This window comes from Aquila chrysaetos, chromosome 24, assembly GCF_900496995.4.
Source record: "Aquila chrysaetos chrysaetos chromosome 24, bAquChr1.4, whole genome shotgun sequence".
Taxonomy (NCBI): domain Eukaryota; kingdom Metazoa; phylum Chordata; class Aves; order Accipitriformes; family Accipitridae; genus Aquila; species Aquila chrysaetos.
Window position 1 is genome coordinate 13,477,086 of NC_044027.1, and position 19,111 is coordinate 13,496,196.

The following is a 19,111-nucleotide window of genomic DNA, read 5'->3' on the forward strand; positions in this document are numbered from 1 at the left end:
CATCCAAAAGGAGCTGCTCAGAGTGACCCATTACAGTAACGTACAGAAGAGTTCAAATTCACCAGGGTAGCAGTGCTGCTGCCTTATTTTGTAGCACAGCAGCCTCCAACTGTTCACTTACATTAGCGCTGTGTGTATTTAGGGATGCATTAGAAAGCCTTCTTTACTGCTTAGATGGTGATTAGCAGTTCCTCTTAGCTATTTCTTCCCAATGCATATCCATGGGAGCATGTACACTACCCGCAAGCTTCAACATTTCTATATTAGCAGAATGCAGATATGTACATCTTCTCCTGCCCCATGCAGAATGTTACATCTGGTTTCGTTTCCCATTGCCACAAAAGTACCCAGGAACAAACACATGTTCCCCCTCTGTTTTTTATTTAAGGGTCAAGAAGGGCTCGATGGAGAAAGAGGAAAACCTGGACAGCAAGGCTTACCTGTAAGAGATGCCGCTTTATTGTAAGCTACCCAATGTCACATGCATGTGAAAAACAGATGCAAAAAGGAAGGAAGGTAGGAAGGGCTGCAGTGAGGAATGTGTGGTGAGCTGTGAAATGCAATGTGTGCATTTCCATAAGCCAGGCAGGCCTATAGAATGGGCATTTTGAGTCACACATTGAGACTAATGAATGGGTGACAGAAGAGGGGGCACTCCCAGAAGCCTGTCTCCAGAATTGCCTTTTCTGAACAATCCAAGAGGGACTAGAAATCTTAGGAGATGGGCAGTGGGAGATGATAATGACAGTGGAAGGGTCCGCTTGGAAATGATACATTTGGTATGCTGCTGGTGAGAGCTGGTGCGTAGTGAGGTAAGACCATGTTATTCTGCCTGCATGGTGTTTCCTCTCAAACCACCGCATTTATGAAAAACTAAATTATATCCAAATTTAAGGGAAGGACTTTTTATTCCCTTGCTATATACGGCAGCATCTAATTTGTATATGTGACCATTGCAACTGTGAGTGCAGCAGCACGTTAAATGTAGTTCATATCGGGAAATAAGGTTGAATCAACTCCCATTCTTTGTAGGGCTCCTGGGAAGAACAACGGATTCTATTTTGGGGTAAAATCTTACTGCTCTGTTATATGGCCTAGAAATGGGTAGAGCTGCTGCATTCCCCAGTGGATGTAGTTTATTCTGAGGGGTGGTAGCCCCTCAGATGTCAGCATTTCAGGTGGAAGCAGGAGCTTAGGATTGTCTTTAATAAAGAGCCATTAGAACCACGTGGCTCAGAAACGAGCAGAAGAAGGAGAGCTCCGCAGATGTGTCTTTACTTACCATTTCTTTGATATTAGACCAGAAATTGCCCCTGACACAAATACCCACAAAAAAATACTGGATGGCCAGAAGAAAAGATGGAGACGTGTGTGATGGGGAAGACACCAGTAAGAGAGTAGTGAAATACCCTCTCTGCTTTACTCCTCCATAGGTAGCTCTCTAATATCTGACATCCAGGCGAAACCAAGGAAAGGGCTGCAGCATGCAAAAGGGAGGTAGTACCAACACTAAAGATGTAGTCACTGTATAAACTACTCGTTCTGCACGTAGCTTCTGCAGTACCTTTCTCAAAACAGGCTCCTTCCTGCCCACTTCCCAGCACTGTTTTCCAGGCGCCATCTGGAATTTAGTGAATGATTTCCGTGAATGCAAACACCACCCAAGTGAGGGGGTAGCATTGCTTCTTCTCCAATTGACACCCTGTTAAATGCTCTCTGGAGACAGTTCCTTGCTCCTTTTTTCCCAGGAGGCCTGTCTGAGCACAGGCTGTTCCCCTGAATTGTTTCCATACGGTCAGCGTTGTTAGGGCACAAAAAATGCTGTTCTTTGTACTTCATGCAGGATACTGCCAGAAGAGAATTTCAAGCAGATTTTTCTTGCTTATGTTTTGTAGGGGGATCCTGGACCACCAGGCCAGCCAGGAGCAAAGGGATCCAAAGGTGATGTGGTAGGTTTCAGCAGGGTAGATTTATAGTGTCCCAAGTTTAAAGAAAATGCCTAATTAAGGGGACTCATGTTTTTTCCCCAGCATGTATGATTTGGCCTATGGTCTACGCCTTGAAAGGCTGTGGAGAACCTGGTGGGAGGGCTGTAAACATGCATTTGAGTGTCCAAGCCCAATAGTTTGTTGGCTTTGTGAAGCCGGAGATCAAGACAATTACAGCTCCAGCATGATGGGTGAATCTTGGGCAGGTCTTTAGTCATTGCCATGGGTTGTGTCTCTTTCCCATACCCCTGTTTGTGGTGCTTCCAGCCACAGCTGGCTCCTCTGTCCCTAAGGAGGTCTGAGCCAGGCAAGTGTCTCTCTCTTTCACTTGAACCGTAAACTTTTCTAGCTTGAAACCTTCCAGATTTGGAGTCCAATTATCCATGCAGTTACATTTCTTGGAAGAGTCCCTCTAACTTCTTGCCCTTATTGAGCAAGAAAACACAGCACACATGGGTCCTTCAACGTTCTTTGGGGTACCTCATACCTACTCCTACCTCCACATCTGGCTGTAAGGACAGCTTGCTAATTATTCTCACAGATCAGGGACTTTACTTGCTAAAACATAAGAATGTGACCTCAATACTCAGCAAATTCCTGCTCCATTTTGGCAGATGTCAGGATTTTTAATCTGACCCTGCTGGGGTAATGCCAGAAGATAGTTTAACCTACAGTAGGTGTTCTTGGCAAAAAGCATACCAGGCGATAAGATAAATAAACTCTACCCATCGATGGACAATCTGGAACTGCCTTTGGGTCTAATGAATAGCGGAGAAAGCACCCCCAGGAGTATTTCTTTCATGTAGCTTGCCTGCCTGGTCCCTGCAGATGGAGAAACAATGCACAGAAAATGCAATGCTTCGATTTAAAAGCACATTAGTACATGACCTCACTAAGAGAGCCCTAGTGAAGGTGATGAGGCTGAGTTTTCCATTCATTCTGCAGAAATTAATCCTTTTTACAGCTAATAAACCTCAGGAGTATTTCTTTTACATCTTTATTCACAAAGCAGCATTGCAAATTTTAGACACAAGATACCCTTTTCATTTCCATTAACTTTCCAAAATAGTAGGAGCTACCTCACAGAGAAAAGCTCTTGCTGAATGCCCTGCAGAAGACTTGCTGGGTCCTTGGTTTGGCACTGCGCTGTCAGTGAATTGACAGAGGACGCAGGTTTTAAGCATCTTGTTCTAATGTTTGCCAGTGCACTGAGTCCTCCCTTGAGTTCATCCTGCTTTATTTGTCCTCATCTGCTCTGTATTAGGAAAAATGTAGGTCCTTGCCTTCTAGCTATTCATTCCTGCCCCAGAACTCTCAAGACATACGAAGAATCACTTGTAATAAAACCAAATAGCAGTTCATTCCCCAGTGTTGGAGCAACTGACTTTATAAATCTCCTTTTTATAAAACTCTTTCCAACTATTATCCAAAAGCACACCCTGAAGTCAGGCTCCCAAGTGGAGTTGTGCTAGAACTGCTGCAATTTTACATGTCTGTCTTTTTTTTTACTTGCAGGGTCAAAAAGGAAAGCAAGGAACACGGGGCAACGCAGGGAGCAGAGGCTCACCGGTAGGTAAAAATTCAATTTTCTGCCCCAGCAAATGCTGCCCGGGAGCTCCATCGCTAACACCTTTGTGATTTTAGGGCATCCTTGGGCTACCAGGTCCTCGAGGAGTGGTGGGAAGGCAGGGTCAAGAGGGTGCCCCTGGAGTGGATGGAGTGCCTGGGAAGGATGGCGTGCCTGGGATGCTGGTGAGTTTGCAACTGTAACCTTAGAGCATCAATAGCAAATGCAGCTTAGGACCTGGAAAACTAAAACGTAGCACAGGAGAAATGGATGTAGTCCAGCTATAGATATTCCAGTTTACATGTACCCAGAGTGGATCATATGCTCCTTTTCATATCTCACATGCACATAGAGGCAGCAGCTGCCTTTACATGGCCAAGTCTGCAAATAAACCGGTGTTTCTAGCCTGACTGATACTTGCATGCACAAACTTCTATATACATCTCTGCAAATCCATCCACGCCCAGATGCATGATGCTTGCTGAGGGCAGAATCACACCTCTCCCCGGTCCCCCCAGAAGCTGTGCAAATGTAGAAAGAGCATCTTGTTTCATAACCTCTTCTGGGTTTCTTTTCTAGGGAGAGCAGGGTGATGATGGGGAAGAAGGTGTGACAGGGATGTCAGGCAAAAGAGGGAACCCTGGCATACCGGGACTCCCCGGGGCACAGGGACCACCAGGATTCAAGGTGAGTTTCTGACTCCCTGAGATACTGCTACAAGCAGTCCAGTCTGTGAGCTTCTTGTCTCTAGAGCTTGGATTCTCCAAGGTCTAATAAAGTCTTGACTCATGCTGCCATCTTTCACTTAGCTAGAGACTCTATAGATCTTTCTCCCCATCCGTCCATCATCCATCCATTTTCATGACGTTCACAGCAGTTGAATGTCCCAGAGACCCCTCCTCCTTTGTCAAAGTTCACGGAGCTCAGGAGCCTACAGATACACATACCCACACTATGAACACTTTAGCCTTCTTTCATTAGAATCCTGGGTAAAAAACATGGCCTTGGAGAAGTTGCAAAGGAACTGCTACAGCCTGCCTGTAGGATGTCCAGGATGGATGACTCCATGGGAAATTTGGGTGTCCTCTAGCTGCTGCCCTGCGACACTTGAACTGCTGAAGGGAAATTTGTGCTGCTTGGTTTTCAGCATATATTTACTGGATTGGAACGGCTGGAACCGGTATGGGCTTGGACATCGCTCTGGGTGGAAGCAGGGACAAGCTGCTTTAGTGACCTTGGGGTTTTTTCCTGGTCCTTGCCCTGGTCCAGGCTGGCCACAGGATGTAAACTGGACCAATAGCAGTTCAGCTGTTTGTAGAAACTCTGTAAATAGGAAGACTCCAGCTGGGTTTGGAGAGGCTATCAGGTCTGATTTAAATTATGCCTCCCATAACACATCACTCTTGAACTGTCACTTGCTGCCCTCCAGCTGCCTTGGGTAGAATAACAGGCTGTTACCAGAAATGACTGAAAGACCCTTGTGTCATTATGACAGATTCATACCCTGGCTCCAGGGAAATTCGTTGCCCCTTTTCCAGCTGCTCAACCATCCTAGGCTCTTGCCACCTTTGCTCCTCTCTCCCAGTCTGCCCCAGATCGAGTAGCCAGGGCTTGTACTGCTCCTGGGGCTTGGCAAGGGGAAGAGGTGGGGAGCAAAGTGTGGTGCTGGGTCTCAGAAGCCCCTCTCTTGTCCTTAAGTTGCAGAGTTGGTGCTGGGGAAAATATTGGCTTTGCAGCCTCTGGATTGAAGCCCTCCAGCTAAAGTCTTGGCATGTCTTCAACATTTTAGATGGATTAATCATCAATTGCTAGCCTGCTGGGGGGAAGAGATTATGAGAAACGACAGGGCAGGACAGACAACATATGGAAGAGCAAACAGAAGACATTTCACCCCCCTCGGACCTCGCTGTCCTTAGCCCTGGCGCAGGCAGTACAGCTCTGCTGAAGCTCCTGCTCTGCATGAAGCTCAGGAGGGGACACAGCCATGCCCATCGCTGGTCTCACCCTGTGCATCCTGCAACAATCCGCCTTAGCAGACCTGAGGCATCTCCTGATGAAACCACATTCCTTATCCCGATGAGCCACTCTTTTCCAGCTTTCCATCTATGGCTATTTTGGCTGAGTGTTGTTATATTTAGCTCCTGTCCTTTGGAATTACTTGCATTCTGTTATTTTTAGGGTGAAAGAGGATTGCCTGGACAGACTGGCCAAACAGGGAAGCGAGGATCATCAGGAGGAACCGGCCTTCCAGGGAGCCCTGGCGATCCGGGACCCAAAGGACAGCCGGTTAGTGATGAATGGAGCTGATCAGACCTGACTCCAAGCTGTATCCTGCAGGAGAGGGTGTAGATCCACAGGCTGGGATAGCAGGGAGAACCCTGGGAGGGTGTTTTACAGAAGACCCATAACCAGCTTGTGCGTGAGTGGAGGAGTGTCGGCACAGCTCTCTTCAGCGTGCGCACTTCCCCGCTCTTCACTGCTCCCTTGTGCACAGAGATATCTAATCCAAGGCAGCGTGACTGTTCACGTCATCCTCGTGCCTGTGGTTACAAGGCCGTGGTGTGTGCTGGCAGCCAGGCTGCAGAGCCAGCTCAAACACCCCTCAGCAGTGTCTTCGATGAGAGCTGTTATGAGAGCGGTGCATGGAGCCTGTGGGAGGTGTTGAGTGTAGGAGGTGAACTATGCACTCCAAGCCATCCAAAAGGTGCAGAGGAGGGTCTGTAGCTCTGCTGGGTCATGCAGGAGGTGCAGGAGCGGGCGTCATCGGTGTAGTTTTGAGGGCGGTGGAGCTGTGAGTTCAGAGCGCACTGTGGGAGAAACACCAAGAGCCCTCGGTCAAAGCAGAAGTTAAATACCCACACCTGTCTCCAAGGCAGGCTCCTAATTCTTACTGCTTTTATTTATTGTGCTGGTGGGATTGCCCAGTTTAGCACTGATGTGTCACACTTTATCAGCTTGAGGCTATATTGAGAATACTTAAGCTATTTAGATTGGGACCACCATCAGAGGGTCTAGTTAGGCCACAGATGTAAAACTAACATGAGGAAAAGAGAGATTAGGACTAATACAAAACAAGGGACAAGATAAACCCCAACTACCTCAATTAAAATACACTTGTTTGTGTATTTTATATAAAACGCTGTGATGGCAGTATTCAAGCTGAAAGACAGTAGCCAACAACAAACTAACTATCATTTTGCCTCTTGTGTCGACAGGTGGCAGGTTCACTTGCCCAGTATTGCCATTGCCTACTTTGCTGCATAACTAGTGATCGGGTCCCCTTAGCTGAAATGACTCCATGGCATTTAAACCCTTCTGACTTCCCATTTACTTTTGCCCGAAATTCCTCTAGAAAGAGGGCTTGGTTGGTTCTCCTAACGCGGGAAAGACCTTAGTCCTCCGTTAGTAGCAGTTTTCCTTTCCAGGATCCATAAATGGGCAGTTAAATCAATTTGTATCCTTGGAAAGTTTCTTACGCTCCACTGAGTCCAACCGAGCCCTTTCTTGCCAAGCAATTTCTCACTGTCGTGGCAGGAAAAAATTCCTAACGGTGAGGTCTCTAGACTGACTCTGGAATAGCCTTGTAATAGAGGTGGTGGAAACCCCATCGCTTGAGTCATTTACAACGGGGCTGAACAAGACATTGTAAAACATCCTGTAAATTACAATCCAACATGGGTCACATAGTCCTGCCGAGAGTCCAAATAAGCCTTTTCCATCTCTGATGTTCCTAACTCTGTAGATGAATCATCTGGTGTATGTTTCTGCCCTTTTTTTTTAACGTTGAATCATTTCGCATTTTGACATCTGAGAAGCCCAGAAATATCAAAGGACATACATCTCAAAGGTGGTGAAATGAGGGTGTTTATATAAGGACATGCTACCCAGTGGTTTTTTTTATTCTCAGAGTGTGTGCTATGTGCTAATCCAAGCTTGATGGCCTTCCAAATATTTTATTATTATTTTTCTTACGAAATTGAGCAAAAATCCCTGCAGCGTTGAATAGGAAAAGAATTAGAGGATATGCATGGTTTTCCTGGGTTTGAGTGGGAGGTTATGTTGTAGGAACATGCACTTTTTTGACAGCTTGAATGAGCATAGTTTGAACTTATCCTTTAGTAAATCAGTGCAGTTGGTATTAGAAATAAAAGAAGAGCTTGTTTTTAAAGGGCTTTGAGGCCGTTTTTTTGCAGCGTGAACTTCCAAGATCAATCTCAGTGTAGATGCTCTCCATCCTGCTTCTGCTGACTGTGGTCCAAGCTAGACAAGCATCTGCTAGAAATAATGTAGGTAGGCCTCCCATTTGGGGGGCAAAAAGTCTTGGTCTATGACACCCAAGTAATCTACGAATCTATGAGATCTTCTGGAGTTGCTTTTAGCCTGATGTTTGTGTAATTCCTCCGTCAGATTTCTTTCATACTTCTTTCTCATCAGTCCTGCTTAGACTGAAGAATACTAATGGATTTTTCTTTCTCTGAAGCTGCTGAACTCTTGGCGCATCTTCGAGTGACCAGCCATTCAATGTGAACTTACTGTTGTTCTTTGTTCTTGTATTTGACTTGGCTGTTATTTGCAGGGAGACTTTGGCGAGGCAGGATTTCCAGGGATTGCGGGCATGTTTGGGCCAAAGGTAAGAGGCTGTCTTGTGACCAGTTGGCTTTCTAGTCTCTGTTTACTGGGGACAGACAATGCAATAATTGTTGCAAAGACTTTATTAGCAGCTCTGCAGAAACTATTGAAATTGAATCGTGATTCCAACTTTCTTTAGTTTATGCATCTTCATTTGTTAAATGAGTGTGCATTTACATATGCTTTGTTGGAGCTTATTCCTGTTCAAATGGGTAGACAGTAGAGGGAAAAGGGCTGTCCTGTAGACCTCAGAGCTGTTTTCCCAACCTGAACGTTTTTCAGGCACTTGTATTTCCAGCATCAGTCATCAGTCTGTACCTAAGATACCGATATGCATTCCTAAAGTTGAGAGCCTTGATTTGAAATTTAGACTCATTTTATCAGCATATAATTTTCCTGATGAAGAAGGACCAGTGTGTTTTCTGTAGAAAATAAAGGGCTTGCAAAACAGGAGTGGGAAAAGAATTTTTTAAAACTTGGACCTTCCCATTCCCACATACAAGAGGCAGCACCTCTCTCCTTGCAGCAGAGCTGTAAGCAAGGGCATAAACATGGGCTATGTTTATTAAGGGGACCTGGCATCTTATTTTTGCTTGCAGGGCCCCCCAGGAGACCTTGGTTTCAAAGGCATTCAGGGACCACGTGGGCCGCCTGGTCTCATGGTGAGTGGTTTTTCAGTTTGTTTGGTTTGGAAGGATTTTCTTCCTTCCTTCATCCTCTATTTCTGTGAGGCTACAGGGTGCTATAAGGAGCACAGTGCACTGTTCACCGCCTGCCCGGCAGACAAGCCACAGCCGTGGCACCACCTCTGAGCCACCAGAACACATCTGAACACATCTGTAGGTGACCACGTATGCAACGGTCTCTTCTGCCTTGGAGACAGTCATGCTGCTATGACCACAGCACAGACCACCCCAGCCTCACTGAGGTCTTTCTATTTCTGGAATTTCTGAGGTTTTACACGGGTCGTGACAACCGTACTGTGAGGGCTTGTGTCTTTGGACCTATGTTTTGAAACAGTTTGATTTCAGCTACAGCGAATACCACTATCATGTTGCTCAAAAGCAGCAAAGAGATTCAGTGTCTTTACTGAGTCTGCTGTGGTAAAAGCGACCGTCGGTTCCCGTGTGATGGTTCACACCTATCTTTTCTTTTCTAGGGAAAAGAAGGAATTATTGGTCCACTTGGCATTCAGGGTCCCACGGGAAGCCCAGTAAGTATCTGCACTTTTTTCTGCCTGTATTTCTGAGAAGAGCATAGTGTTTGAGATCCAAGATGCTTGAGGCCAGCATAATTAAATCCCAAGTTCTGCTGTAACGAGGGAAACAAAATGGTCTTTAAGATAAGCAGCTTGAGAGAAGTGCAGGTTTAGTCTCTGGCTGCATATACAGTTGCAGGGAGATTATTAGCTTAAAAGTGACGAGCAACTCTACCTAAGTGCAAGTTTTTCGATAGATTGGCTCAGACTAGAAGACAAGAATGTTATTGCAGTTTTTCAAAAGCAAGCTGCCAGGTTTTCCAAAGAACTTGGCCTGAGGGGTGCAAAAAAACACAGGAAAAAAAACCCAAAAAACTGATAAATGTATTAAACTGGGAACAGCTTGATTCTGGGAAGTGTTGGAAAATCCCTGCCTGCCCCAAAATGCCAAAGGCGCTGAGCACAAACTAAAGTTCAGGTCAGTGCTTCATAAAAACACGATCATAAAGCTATTCAGAGTTCAGTACAGAGGCTGCTACTGGCAGAGATGAAAACCAGTAAGATGAACTCGGCATTGCCAAAACATCCAGTAACGGCTGTTTTTTTGCCTCGGGATGGGTGGGCCAATATGGCAACCTGAGCTGATTTGTTTAGTGATGCACTTGGGTCCTTCCAAGGAGCTTCTGTGTGGCAACACATGCCGGCAGTGCAGCTTGCTGACTGTCACTGACAGCTGCTTCGTGTGCTTTAACAGGGGCCCAAGGGAGACAAAGGCAGCCGCGGAGAAACGGTAAGTGCTGGTCCGCACCCCTGGGAGCGTCCTGCTCTTAAGAGGGTCCCTCTCCTTGAGCAACCGAGAGTCACGCCGGGCTCCGCTGCACCCGCTTGGGCTCTGGCTCAGTGTGGTGGCATCAGGCTCCCGCAAGGGCAAGACGTACACATCTATACATGTGCGCACGCGTATGTGCGTGCACATCCACGCGTGCGCATATACACCCACTCTGCTGTTAAAATTTCCATTTACTTAACCCAATTACGCAGCAAAAGCTAACACGTTACCGTGTTAGCTATGACCGTGGCGTCTCCAGGAACAAACCGCAGTGAATGGCAGCTCAAAAAGCCACAGGCTGCCCAGGCCAGGGGCACAGGACCCGTCTAAGTAGCAGCGTTGCCTGGGTGCAGCCCCCACAGCTGGTGCAGCAGTGCCAGGGCATCTTCTCGCCTCCTGCTCTTCCTCTGGTCCCCTTCTTGCAGGGGCTCTGATGGACTTTTACGCCTTCTCGTAGCTCCTTGGCGTTCTTATCATAGAGGGGATGTGTGGGGTATACTGGATACGTGTTGTTCATCCTCCTTGTTTCCCATAACACGGGTCCCCCTGCTCTCCAGGTTACTTCCTTTGGCAACCAGTGGTTGTTCCTGCACGCGGGGGCTTGGGCCAGGCATCGGAGCCCAGCAAACACAGCTGTGTGGCTAATGCAGAAGGCTGTTTCATGCCTTCTTCAAACGAGACCTCTCATAAGCAAATGCCCCACAGATACCAAAAATCCCAGTGCACATTTCTAACAAGCCAGGGTGCTGCCTCTGTTTCTTCTTGCTCACCATTTTCTACCTCCATGGGCACAGCAGAGGACAGCGTGCTGGCGGGGACCTGAGCCCCAGAGCAAGAATTTGCTGGTGTCAGAGCCATCAGCATCCTTTGCTGCAATAACCTCTCTGCTGTTGGCAGACACTGTTGGGTCCCGGTTTCAACTGTCCTTCCAGTGCAGCACCTAGCCCTTGTGCAGGCACCTCGGGAGCAGCACGTGGCTGTACAGGGAGATGTTGGTTTATTAATGAGCATCTTCTGATGGCTTCTGCCTTGTTTCTTTTTTTTTCTTTGTTTTTTTCTTTTTTTTCTGCAGGGTCTGCAAGGTCCAAGGGTGAGTATTCAAAATCACTTTTTCTGACTAATATCTTTTATTTAAATAAAACAGTTGCTTTTAGCAAATGTAAAGCTGCAGGGTGGGCAATTGTGCATACAGGGAATGTGATGAGTACCTGGTGGTAGGGCATTAATGATAGCTAAGGAGCTAAGGGCTGGGAACAAGGGATACAGTAGGAATGGACCAGGTGCAGACAGATGCACCCGGAGTTGGGAGATGGAGGAAATGGGTCCACATCCTGTCTCCTGAAGGGTTTAAGGGAGAAGATGCTGTAAAATGTCAAAAATCTGGAGGATTTCAGCAGGAAACAGACTCATGCTAGTGACAACCATGAGAAATGGAAACAAAAACTGAAGACATTTCACTAACTGATGCCACTCTGTCTTTAGGGTCCTCCAGGCCCACGAGGACACCCTGGCCCTCCGGTACGTATACGTGGAAAGAGTTCAAAGACATTATTGAAACAAGCTAAAATTATTGCTGTGATATTCTCCAGGGGGACTGTTCACTCACTGGAAATTACAGCTTAGCCCCATTCCTCATATGCAAAAATGTGCGTGTGAATGGACCAGTGTTTCTCGCGCTTTAGTCCAAACCATCTCCAAATATTTTATAGAGACAGCATTGTTGCCTCTCTCACTCGTCTGCATTGAGGGACTCCACGGGAAAGAGGATTTCAAAAGGACATGACTGAATATCTTTGCAATAGTGACTGCCCATCTTTCTGGCTGATGCCCCTTTTTTGCTTTGATTTGTAGGGACCGCCAGGAATTCCAGCCTCATTTGTAAGTTGCCATTTTCTGTACGTTTATTAATGATGATAATAAGTCACGCAGAGCCAAGGTGCTGATGGGACATCCAGAAAGAGCTGCTGGGACCCTGAAGACACACACTCAGGTCCAGCAAGAAATGCTATGTTAGCAGAGCAATGCTTGAATCGCAGCCCTAGACCGAGAAGCATTTGCTTGCATCAGGGCATGTTCAGCTTCTAACAGTCTCAGTTACCATCTTTTTCACCCCACACTAGCAACAAGACAGCTTTGGGGCAGCCTTCCAGACGCTAATCGACTCGAACACCGCGCTCAAGACAGAGGTACGAGGGTACTTTTGAACTCACTGGTCTTTGCTGGAGCTGGAGGCCGGGAACGGTCACAGTGTTGCTTGTTCTTTCTGTGTGCTTAAAGTTTATATACACAAAGCTCTGGTTTGTCGCTGTTCTCATGGAATAACTGGGGTTTATGCATGCAGACATCCAGCTAAAGGCTGTCGTTCTGTTGTGTTACTCTTTTGTGAAGATTCAGACTCTGCCAGCGCTTCAGAGATGTCCCGTTCAGGATGGTGCAAGGGCTGTAGCTCGCTGGATCCCAGCCAGCATGGCCTGTCTTTGGCCCACTGAGTTTTCCCACAGAAAAACCTGAAACCTTTGTGGTTACAGCACCTGGTGCCCCCCAAGGCACAGCTCACTTTGCCTCCTTTCCTCTCCAGGGTTACCAACATCCAGACCTTCTCACGCTGGACCACGGAGGGGAGATCTTTAAGACTCTACACTACCTCAGCAACCTCATTCAGAGCATCAAAAGACCCCTGGGAACTAAGGAAAACCCTGCACGCATCTGTCGAGACCTCATGAACTGTGAACAGAAGATGAATGATGGTAGGAAGCCCTGAGTGTGCAAAGGCTGCATCCTCCATAGGGCCATTTCACATGGCCCAAACAGGTCTCCTTCCCTGGGACCAATAATGCAGAAATCAAAACTTTCCTTTTCTCATTCACAAAAAGGTTAAGTGTCCTTGTTAATCCCTGAATACTCTGTTTCTTCAGGTACCTACTGGATTGACCCAAATCTTGGCTGTTCCTCGGACACCATACAGGTCATCTGTAACTTCACCAATGGTGGGCAGACGTGTCTCAGCCCCATCACCGTCTCCAAGGTACACACAGCTCGATCCCAGCACAGCATTTCCCATACTACTATTATGAAATATTTACCCAGGGGTGTGTTGTCCCGGGACACCAGACGGTGACCGCTATGACACAGCACACTGGTTTCTCCTCGAGGCAAAGGTAGTGTAGCTGTAACATTCAGAACGGCTCTCATGCAGTTAAAAAATATACCTAAGACTGTTATTGACTCTTGTCAAGACAGAGCAGTACGTTTCCAGCAATGTTTAGTTAACCCATAACCCTAATAGAAGCCAGTAATTTTGCAAACACGCTGCTCCCAAACGCTTTGTTGAATTAATTTATGTTCAGGTCACCCTTGCATTTTGTTTTCTGCCACCTGAAAAAGTGAGATCAGCTTTAAATATATAGGTTTCCAGTGAAGTTAATGCTACAGGATTTTTCTTGAGGAAGCACCTGTACCAAAAATACCAATAACAATACCTGGGTTCATCTGCAGATGAACTAGAACCTGCTGCTTTGCTGCTTTTCTTCTTTGCAGAAGCGTGTATTGAATTCAAAGTTTACATTATTTTCCTCCTACTTAAGAACCTGCCAGTTTGTTCTGAAAAATAAAGGACCTGCTGTGCCCCCATGAAAACTTTCCAGATTGACTTGGCATCTGGCCCTTATGCCCATACTCACGCCAGATGCGGTTCTGGACATCCATGCATGGTCAACTCCAGACTGAAGCCCAGTACAGGGACCACCTTTGCTGTCACATCTTGCACTAACCCTGCCGCTAGCTCCCTCCAACCCCACTGCAGGGGTACACCCTAACATCTCTGTCACCTTCACAGCTGGATTTTGACATCGGTAGAGTCCAGATGAATTTTCTCCGCCTCCTGAGCTCAGAGGTGGTGCAGCACATCACCATCCACTGCCTGAACACCTCCGTCTGGCGGGAAGGCTCATCCGAGAAACCTTCAGAAAAAGCCGTGCGCTTCAGGGCCTGGAACGGACAGATGTTTGAGGCAGATGGGCAGCTCAGGCCAGAAGTGGCAGCCGATGATTGCAAGGTACGTTGCTGCGAAAGAGGGGAGAGGTGGAGAGAAATGCCGGGCTGAACCCGCTCAGGACACATGGCAAGGCTTGAGTTATACCTGTACTCCTTATTCTTCCCCAAAAAAGGGGAAGAAGGGTCTAGTTTACCTGTTCACCACTTTAATTTTCCAGTCCAGGGTGCTATAGCGACTCCTGTTACATAGCTTGCCTTCAAACAGAAAGCAAAAAATTAAGTTCCAAAGTTACACGTCAGGTGTAGCAGCAGTTAAACGGCAGAAGAGGGAGTTGCCACCCAAAGGCGGTAGTCTTGGCTCTTGCCTGATGCCACGCTGAGTCGGTAGCCGTGTGTCTGCATTTTGGGTTCATTGCATTAGGAGTTTGTGTTTGGTGAAGCTCAGTTGCCATCAACTTGACCAGGATAAAGGGTTCCCCAAAATGCTTTCTAAACCTCACCCCACACCCGCTCAGCCCAAAGGGCAGTCCTTTGTCTCATGCAGGGCTTTTCAAGCTTATACCTCGTGAAACGCATTCCTTTCCAGCAGGATTCATCCCCCAATTAAACAGCTTTTTCTCTGTCCCTCCTGCCTGGATAGATCAAGGATGGACGCTGGCATCGGACTCTCTTTTCATTTCGGACACAGGACCCTCAGCAGTTGCCAATTGTCAACATCTACAACCTTCCCCCATCCGAGCCAGGAAAACAATATCACCTCGAGGTCGGCCCCGTGTGCTTCCTTTGAACAAAGCCATCGAAACCGGGCTCCAAGGCTTTGACCCCGTGTTTGGCCTATGTCTTTACAGAGGCTCTCCCACCTCTCTGCAGCAAGGACAGCTGGGCTGTATCTTTGGGTCAACTCTTGCTCTAGCCTTTGGCTCAAGGTCTCAAAGAACCCGTTATCTACTGAACTCAGCAGATTGTTGAAAGGAGGAATAACAAGGACGTAGGAGAAGCGGGTATCAGTCGGGACGTGAACAGTGAAAAGGGATCAGGGGACTAGATGTTGCAAGCGGTTCCACACACAAAGCTTTTTCCATGACCAAAGAAAATATTGAGAGAAACCTCAAGCAACTTGCAGCGTGTGGTTTGTTTTTCCCCCCCCCCCCCCCCATTTTCTCTTACCTGGAGTTACCAAATGTTCTTTCCATTGAAAAGTAATTAAAAGATAGAGCTTCCCTCTCAGAGCTCGTTGCCTTCTGGATGGCCATGTGCTGCATCAGGTCTCCCAGGCGGAGCTGCAAGTTGAATCTGGCTGCTCTGTGTACCGGAAGCATTTTGATGTGCAATATTAGAAGAAACAAAATATATATATTATATTATTTAAAGCAAAAAGAAAAAGGAAAAAAAAAAAAAAACAAAAAAAAAAAAGAAAAAAAACTAAGTTCCTCCTTCCATGGGTGAGTTTAATCAACACCCCTTCTCATGCGTGGTGTTGGGGTAGGGGAGAGTCCTGAAGCCAAGACAGGGGAATGGAAGGAGGAGAGGGGAAGAGATTGGTGCTAAAATAGAGAGAGAGGATGGGCTCGTCTGATTTGTTTCTACCTCTCACTGTGAAATCTCTGGTGCTCTTAAAAAAGTGTGTTATTTTATATATATGACTTTAAACTATTTAAGGTTGTGAAGGTGCTACAGTGTCTTGCCACAGACCCAAAAAAAAGCCCATAGGACCATCTCTCTAGGAAGAGAGGAGGTTATGATCTACAGCTAAATCAGAGAAACAGTCACCTTTAAAGGGATCCTTTAACTGCCGTGGATGTCAATTGTGCGCAACAACTCAAACCATGTCCAAAATAACTTACAGGATATTTTAAAAGCAAATTTGTTTGGGTGGTTTTTTTGTTAATCAGCACTTCACTGCTTTGGGAGGGGAGTGAGGGATACAGCTCATCTGGAAGCATTGAGCCTCAGAGAGAGCTATTTTTGAGTCGGTTGTCACTAGTTTTGCTGTAGTCATGTTGGCCACACGTCCGTGCTGGCTTGCGTGTGCAGTGATTCCCTGGTCTAAGCTCGTATTTAAACCCAGCTCTGCAACCCTTCTGTCTGGCCCCTCTGTCAAGACTGACATGATGGTACCTTGTTTCAGAACCCAGCCAGGCTTGGAGGGGTTTTGTTTTGTTAAGTTTTGTAGAAATTTAGTCTCTATATGTAAATTTGGAGGATTTTTTTTTTTTTAAAGAGGATAATTATGGTAATCTTTAATTCTATATAAGGAATAATATTGATGTAATCAGAGCTGTACTGTATCGGAAATGCTTCAGTGCCTGTTTGGAGTTTTCATGTCTCATATGGACTATGGATTTTATTTTTTTGAGGAAAAAAAAAAAATTATATGTGAGTCTCTCTTTGTGTATTCTTTTTTTTTTTTTTAACTACTGCCTGCTGGTTGGTTTCCAACAACCATCGGAAAAGGTTAACAAGGATCTATCCCAAATACCTCACCCTCCACGCAGCCCTGCCTCTGCTCAGAAATACCTCACCCCTGCGCGGGGCCGGCTTGCCCCGGCACCCCCAGGCCAAAATCACCATCACTCATTGCCTGCTTGCTGCCTTCCCCTGCACACACACTCCCAGGTTGCTCCCTCTCTTGTCCTCTCGCCATCGGTTTTGTGTGTTTTCTTGAGGCTGAAGTTACCATTTGTTCTCAATAAAGCTTTTTTTCCTTTTCTTCCTTTTTTTTTTTTTTTTTTTTTTGACGTTAAATAAATATTTAAAACTGAGGCAATGAAATGGGACTGGTATGGTTTTTTTGCTTCTTCATGGGAAGCTAAGTGGGCAAGAGGTACAGAAATACCCTGTTGCTCAGGGTTGATGATGTTGGTGTGACATCCCAGAGACCCCCCCAGGTGACCCAGGGAGCCCAACCCACACCCCAAAACCCTTCCTCTGGTGCTGGTCACAGCATAACCTGCCCAACCCTCAGCATGATGCTAAATGCACAACAAGGCTGGGGTCCCAATGGCTCCCTGCTGCTATGCATCACCCCATGCCTCTTCCATGTCCCCATCCTGACAGTGCTGAGGAGCAAGAAGGAAAAAAATAAATTTAAAAAAAAAAGAGCCGAGCTCACCTTTTTCATTGCTGAAGCCCAAATCGCATTTCAGTTGCTCCAAGCCGACTTTGAAACCCAACTTCTCCTTCCTTAGAGGTCTCCTGGCCCCAGCCCAGCCTCAGACTAAAACCTCACGGCTCTCTCGGCTGCCACAGGCAGCGCGCACGTTGGAGGCAGCAGCGAAGCCCCTGTGGGCCCGACCCAGGGGAGGGGGACATGGGGTGACCCCCCCCACACCCCCCCGTCACACCATGCCCCAGGAGCTCTCTTGGCTGCTCCCGGGTTGCGTCAGGGGCAGCGGGAAGGGGCCGGGCTGTGTTTGCTCACGCCGTGCCGTGCCCCTTCCCGGCAGCGATCCTGCGGCTGGAGGGGCCGAGGGAGCCCCCCAGCACGGTGGGTGCTGGGAGACGGTGCCAGGTCAGCGTTGGCAGCACATTAAAAGTTGGCACGGTTGGGGCTGAGCGGCTCTCACGTGAGCCAGCTGTTCCTGAAACACGTTGCTTGTGGTCAGTGAAAAAGCAAACACATTTACTAAATAAATCAATGCACTTACTTAATTATGAGGCCAAAGTTGGAGGAGCTACAAGACACTGTTAAATAGAGAGATCTGCATTTAAAGAAGTTGTAATTAATTTATTTTTGTTAAAAGTCTGAGCCTACTGCACCAGTTGTTCCCTTGCCACATACCACCCCCCCTCCAACCAGAATTTATTAAAGTCCCTGTCTCTACCAGTTACTTTAGATTACTTAAAATTATCAGTTATGTTATCAGCATCCACAGCCCAAAGGCCACTTCATCACTGCAAGGCTGGGCTGAGACAAGCCCCAAGCAGCAAGCACCGCAAGGCCACGGGCATGCAAGAGGGAGCTGGAAAGGGGGGGGAAAACACCAAACCCAAATTTCGTGGCTTAAGGGATCTCACTGCAGCTGCTGGGATAGGGTCAGCTCAGGAAAGTGGCACCACTGGGGAGGAGAAGATGTTGTTGGGGGTGGGTTTTTTTTATTTGTTTTTTTTTTTTTTTTTAAATGGTGCAGCTTATCATAGAATCATAGAATGATTTGGGTTGGAAGGGACCTTTAAAGGTCACTTAGTGCAACAGCCCCCCCCTCCCCAATGAGCAGGGACATCTTCAACTAGATCAGACAGCTCAGAGCCCCGTCCAGCCTGACCTGGAATGTTCCCAGGGATGGAGCATCTACCACCTCTCCAGGCAACCTGTGCCGGTGTTTCACCACCCTCACTGTAAAAAATTTCTTCCTTATATCATCTGAATCTACCCTCCTTTAGTTTAAAACCATTACCCCTTGTCCTATCACAACAGGCCCTTCTAAAAAGTCTGTCCCCATCTTTCTTATAAGTCCCCTTTAAGCTTGGAAAGGCTGCTATAAGGTCTCCCCAGAGCCTTCTCTTCTCCAGGCTGAACAACCCCAACTCTCTCAGCCTGTCCTCATAGCAGAGGTGTTCCATCCCTCGGATCATTTTTGTGGCCCTCCTCTGGACCCGCTCCAACAGGTCCATGTCTTTCCTTTGCCGAGGACTCCCAGGGCCTAATCCTGCTGCGCACACCGAACCGCAGAGCCAGGTCGCGGCCCCATCCCCGTCGTGGTCCCCCCCGCCAAGAGCACACGTGAACCCCAGCGCCAGCCCCGTGCCCCGGCGAGGAGCGAGACCGGTGCAGACCCAAAGCCCTTACAGCCCCGCAGGTGAACGACTACCACCCAACCACCATGGGGATTTATTTGCCCTGTGGAGGAAAGCCACGTCCAGGTGCCATTCAGTGCCCCCGAGGCTTCCAAACACACCTGGAGCCA

At 47.3% G+C, this 19,111-nt stretch overlaps 1 protein-coding gene and 2 long non-coding RNA genes across 5 annotated transcripts in view; 1 reads left to right on the plus strand and 2 right to left on the minus strand.

Moving 5' to 3' along the window:
* The window catches only part of COL27A1 (collagen type XXVII alpha 1 chain), a 164,868-nt gene extending 148,284 nt beyond the window's left edge, over nucleotides 1–16,584 (plus strand). For both annotated transcript variants that reach the window (XM_030000304.2, XM_030000305.2), the window contains 18 exons: nucleotides 389–442; nucleotides 1,896–1,949; nucleotides 3,504–3,557; nucleotides 3,633–3,740; nucleotides 4,135–4,242; nucleotides 5,734–5,841; nucleotides 8,132–8,185; nucleotides 8,784–8,846; nucleotides 9,344–9,397; nucleotides 10,137–10,172; nucleotides 11,284–11,301; nucleotides 11,694–11,729; nucleotides 12,063–12,089; nucleotides 12,332–12,397; nucleotides 12,790–12,958; nucleotides 13,127–13,236; nucleotides 14,047–14,265; nucleotides 14,845–16,584. In XM_030000304.2, coding sequence (XP_029856164.1) covers nucleotides 389–442; nucleotides 1,896–1,949; nucleotides 3,504–3,557; nucleotides 3,633–3,740; nucleotides 4,135–4,242; nucleotides 5,734–5,841; nucleotides 8,132–8,185; nucleotides 8,784–8,846; nucleotides 9,344–9,397; nucleotides 10,137–10,172; nucleotides 11,284–11,301; nucleotides 11,694–11,729; nucleotides 12,063–12,089; nucleotides 12,332–12,397; nucleotides 12,790–12,958; nucleotides 13,127–13,236; nucleotides 14,047–14,265; nucleotides 14,845–14,991 — 1,485 coding nt within the window. In that variant the 3' untranslated portion in view covers nucleotides 14,992–16,584. The remainder of the gene's footprint in view (nucleotides 1–388; nucleotides 443–1,895; nucleotides 1,950–3,503; nucleotides 3,558–3,632; nucleotides 3,741–4,134; nucleotides 4,243–5,733; nucleotides 5,842–8,131; nucleotides 8,186–8,783; nucleotides 8,847–9,343; nucleotides 9,398–10,136; nucleotides 10,173–11,283; nucleotides 11,302–11,693; nucleotides 11,730–12,062; nucleotides 12,090–12,331; nucleotides 12,398–12,789; nucleotides 12,959–13,126; nucleotides 13,237–14,046; nucleotides 14,266–14,844) is intronic.
* LOC115335087 lies at nucleotides 437–18,031 on the minus strand. Of its 2 annotated transcripts, XR_005931349.1 has the most exons (5): nucleotides 17,317–18,031; nucleotides 15,372–15,506; nucleotides 14,399–14,459; nucleotides 14,039–14,198; nucleotides 437–6,362 (listed from the first exon to the last, which is right to left on the minus strand). It is a non-coding gene; the product is annotated as an uncharacterized LOC115335087 (long non-coding RNA). The 2 variants fall into 2 exon arrangements; XR_003921354.2 differs by lacking the exon at nucleotides 437–6,362 and having other exon boundaries at nucleotides 14,183–14,273; nucleotides 17,317–17,998.
* LOC115335088 lies at nucleotides 12,091–13,752 on the minus strand. The gene is made up of 2 exons (XR_003921355.2): nucleotides 13,691–13,752; nucleotides 12,091–13,586 (listed from the first exon to the last, which is right to left on the minus strand). It is a non-coding gene; the product is annotated as an uncharacterized LOC115335088 (long non-coding RNA).
* Nucleotides 18,032–19,111: the final 1,080 nt, after the last annotated feature.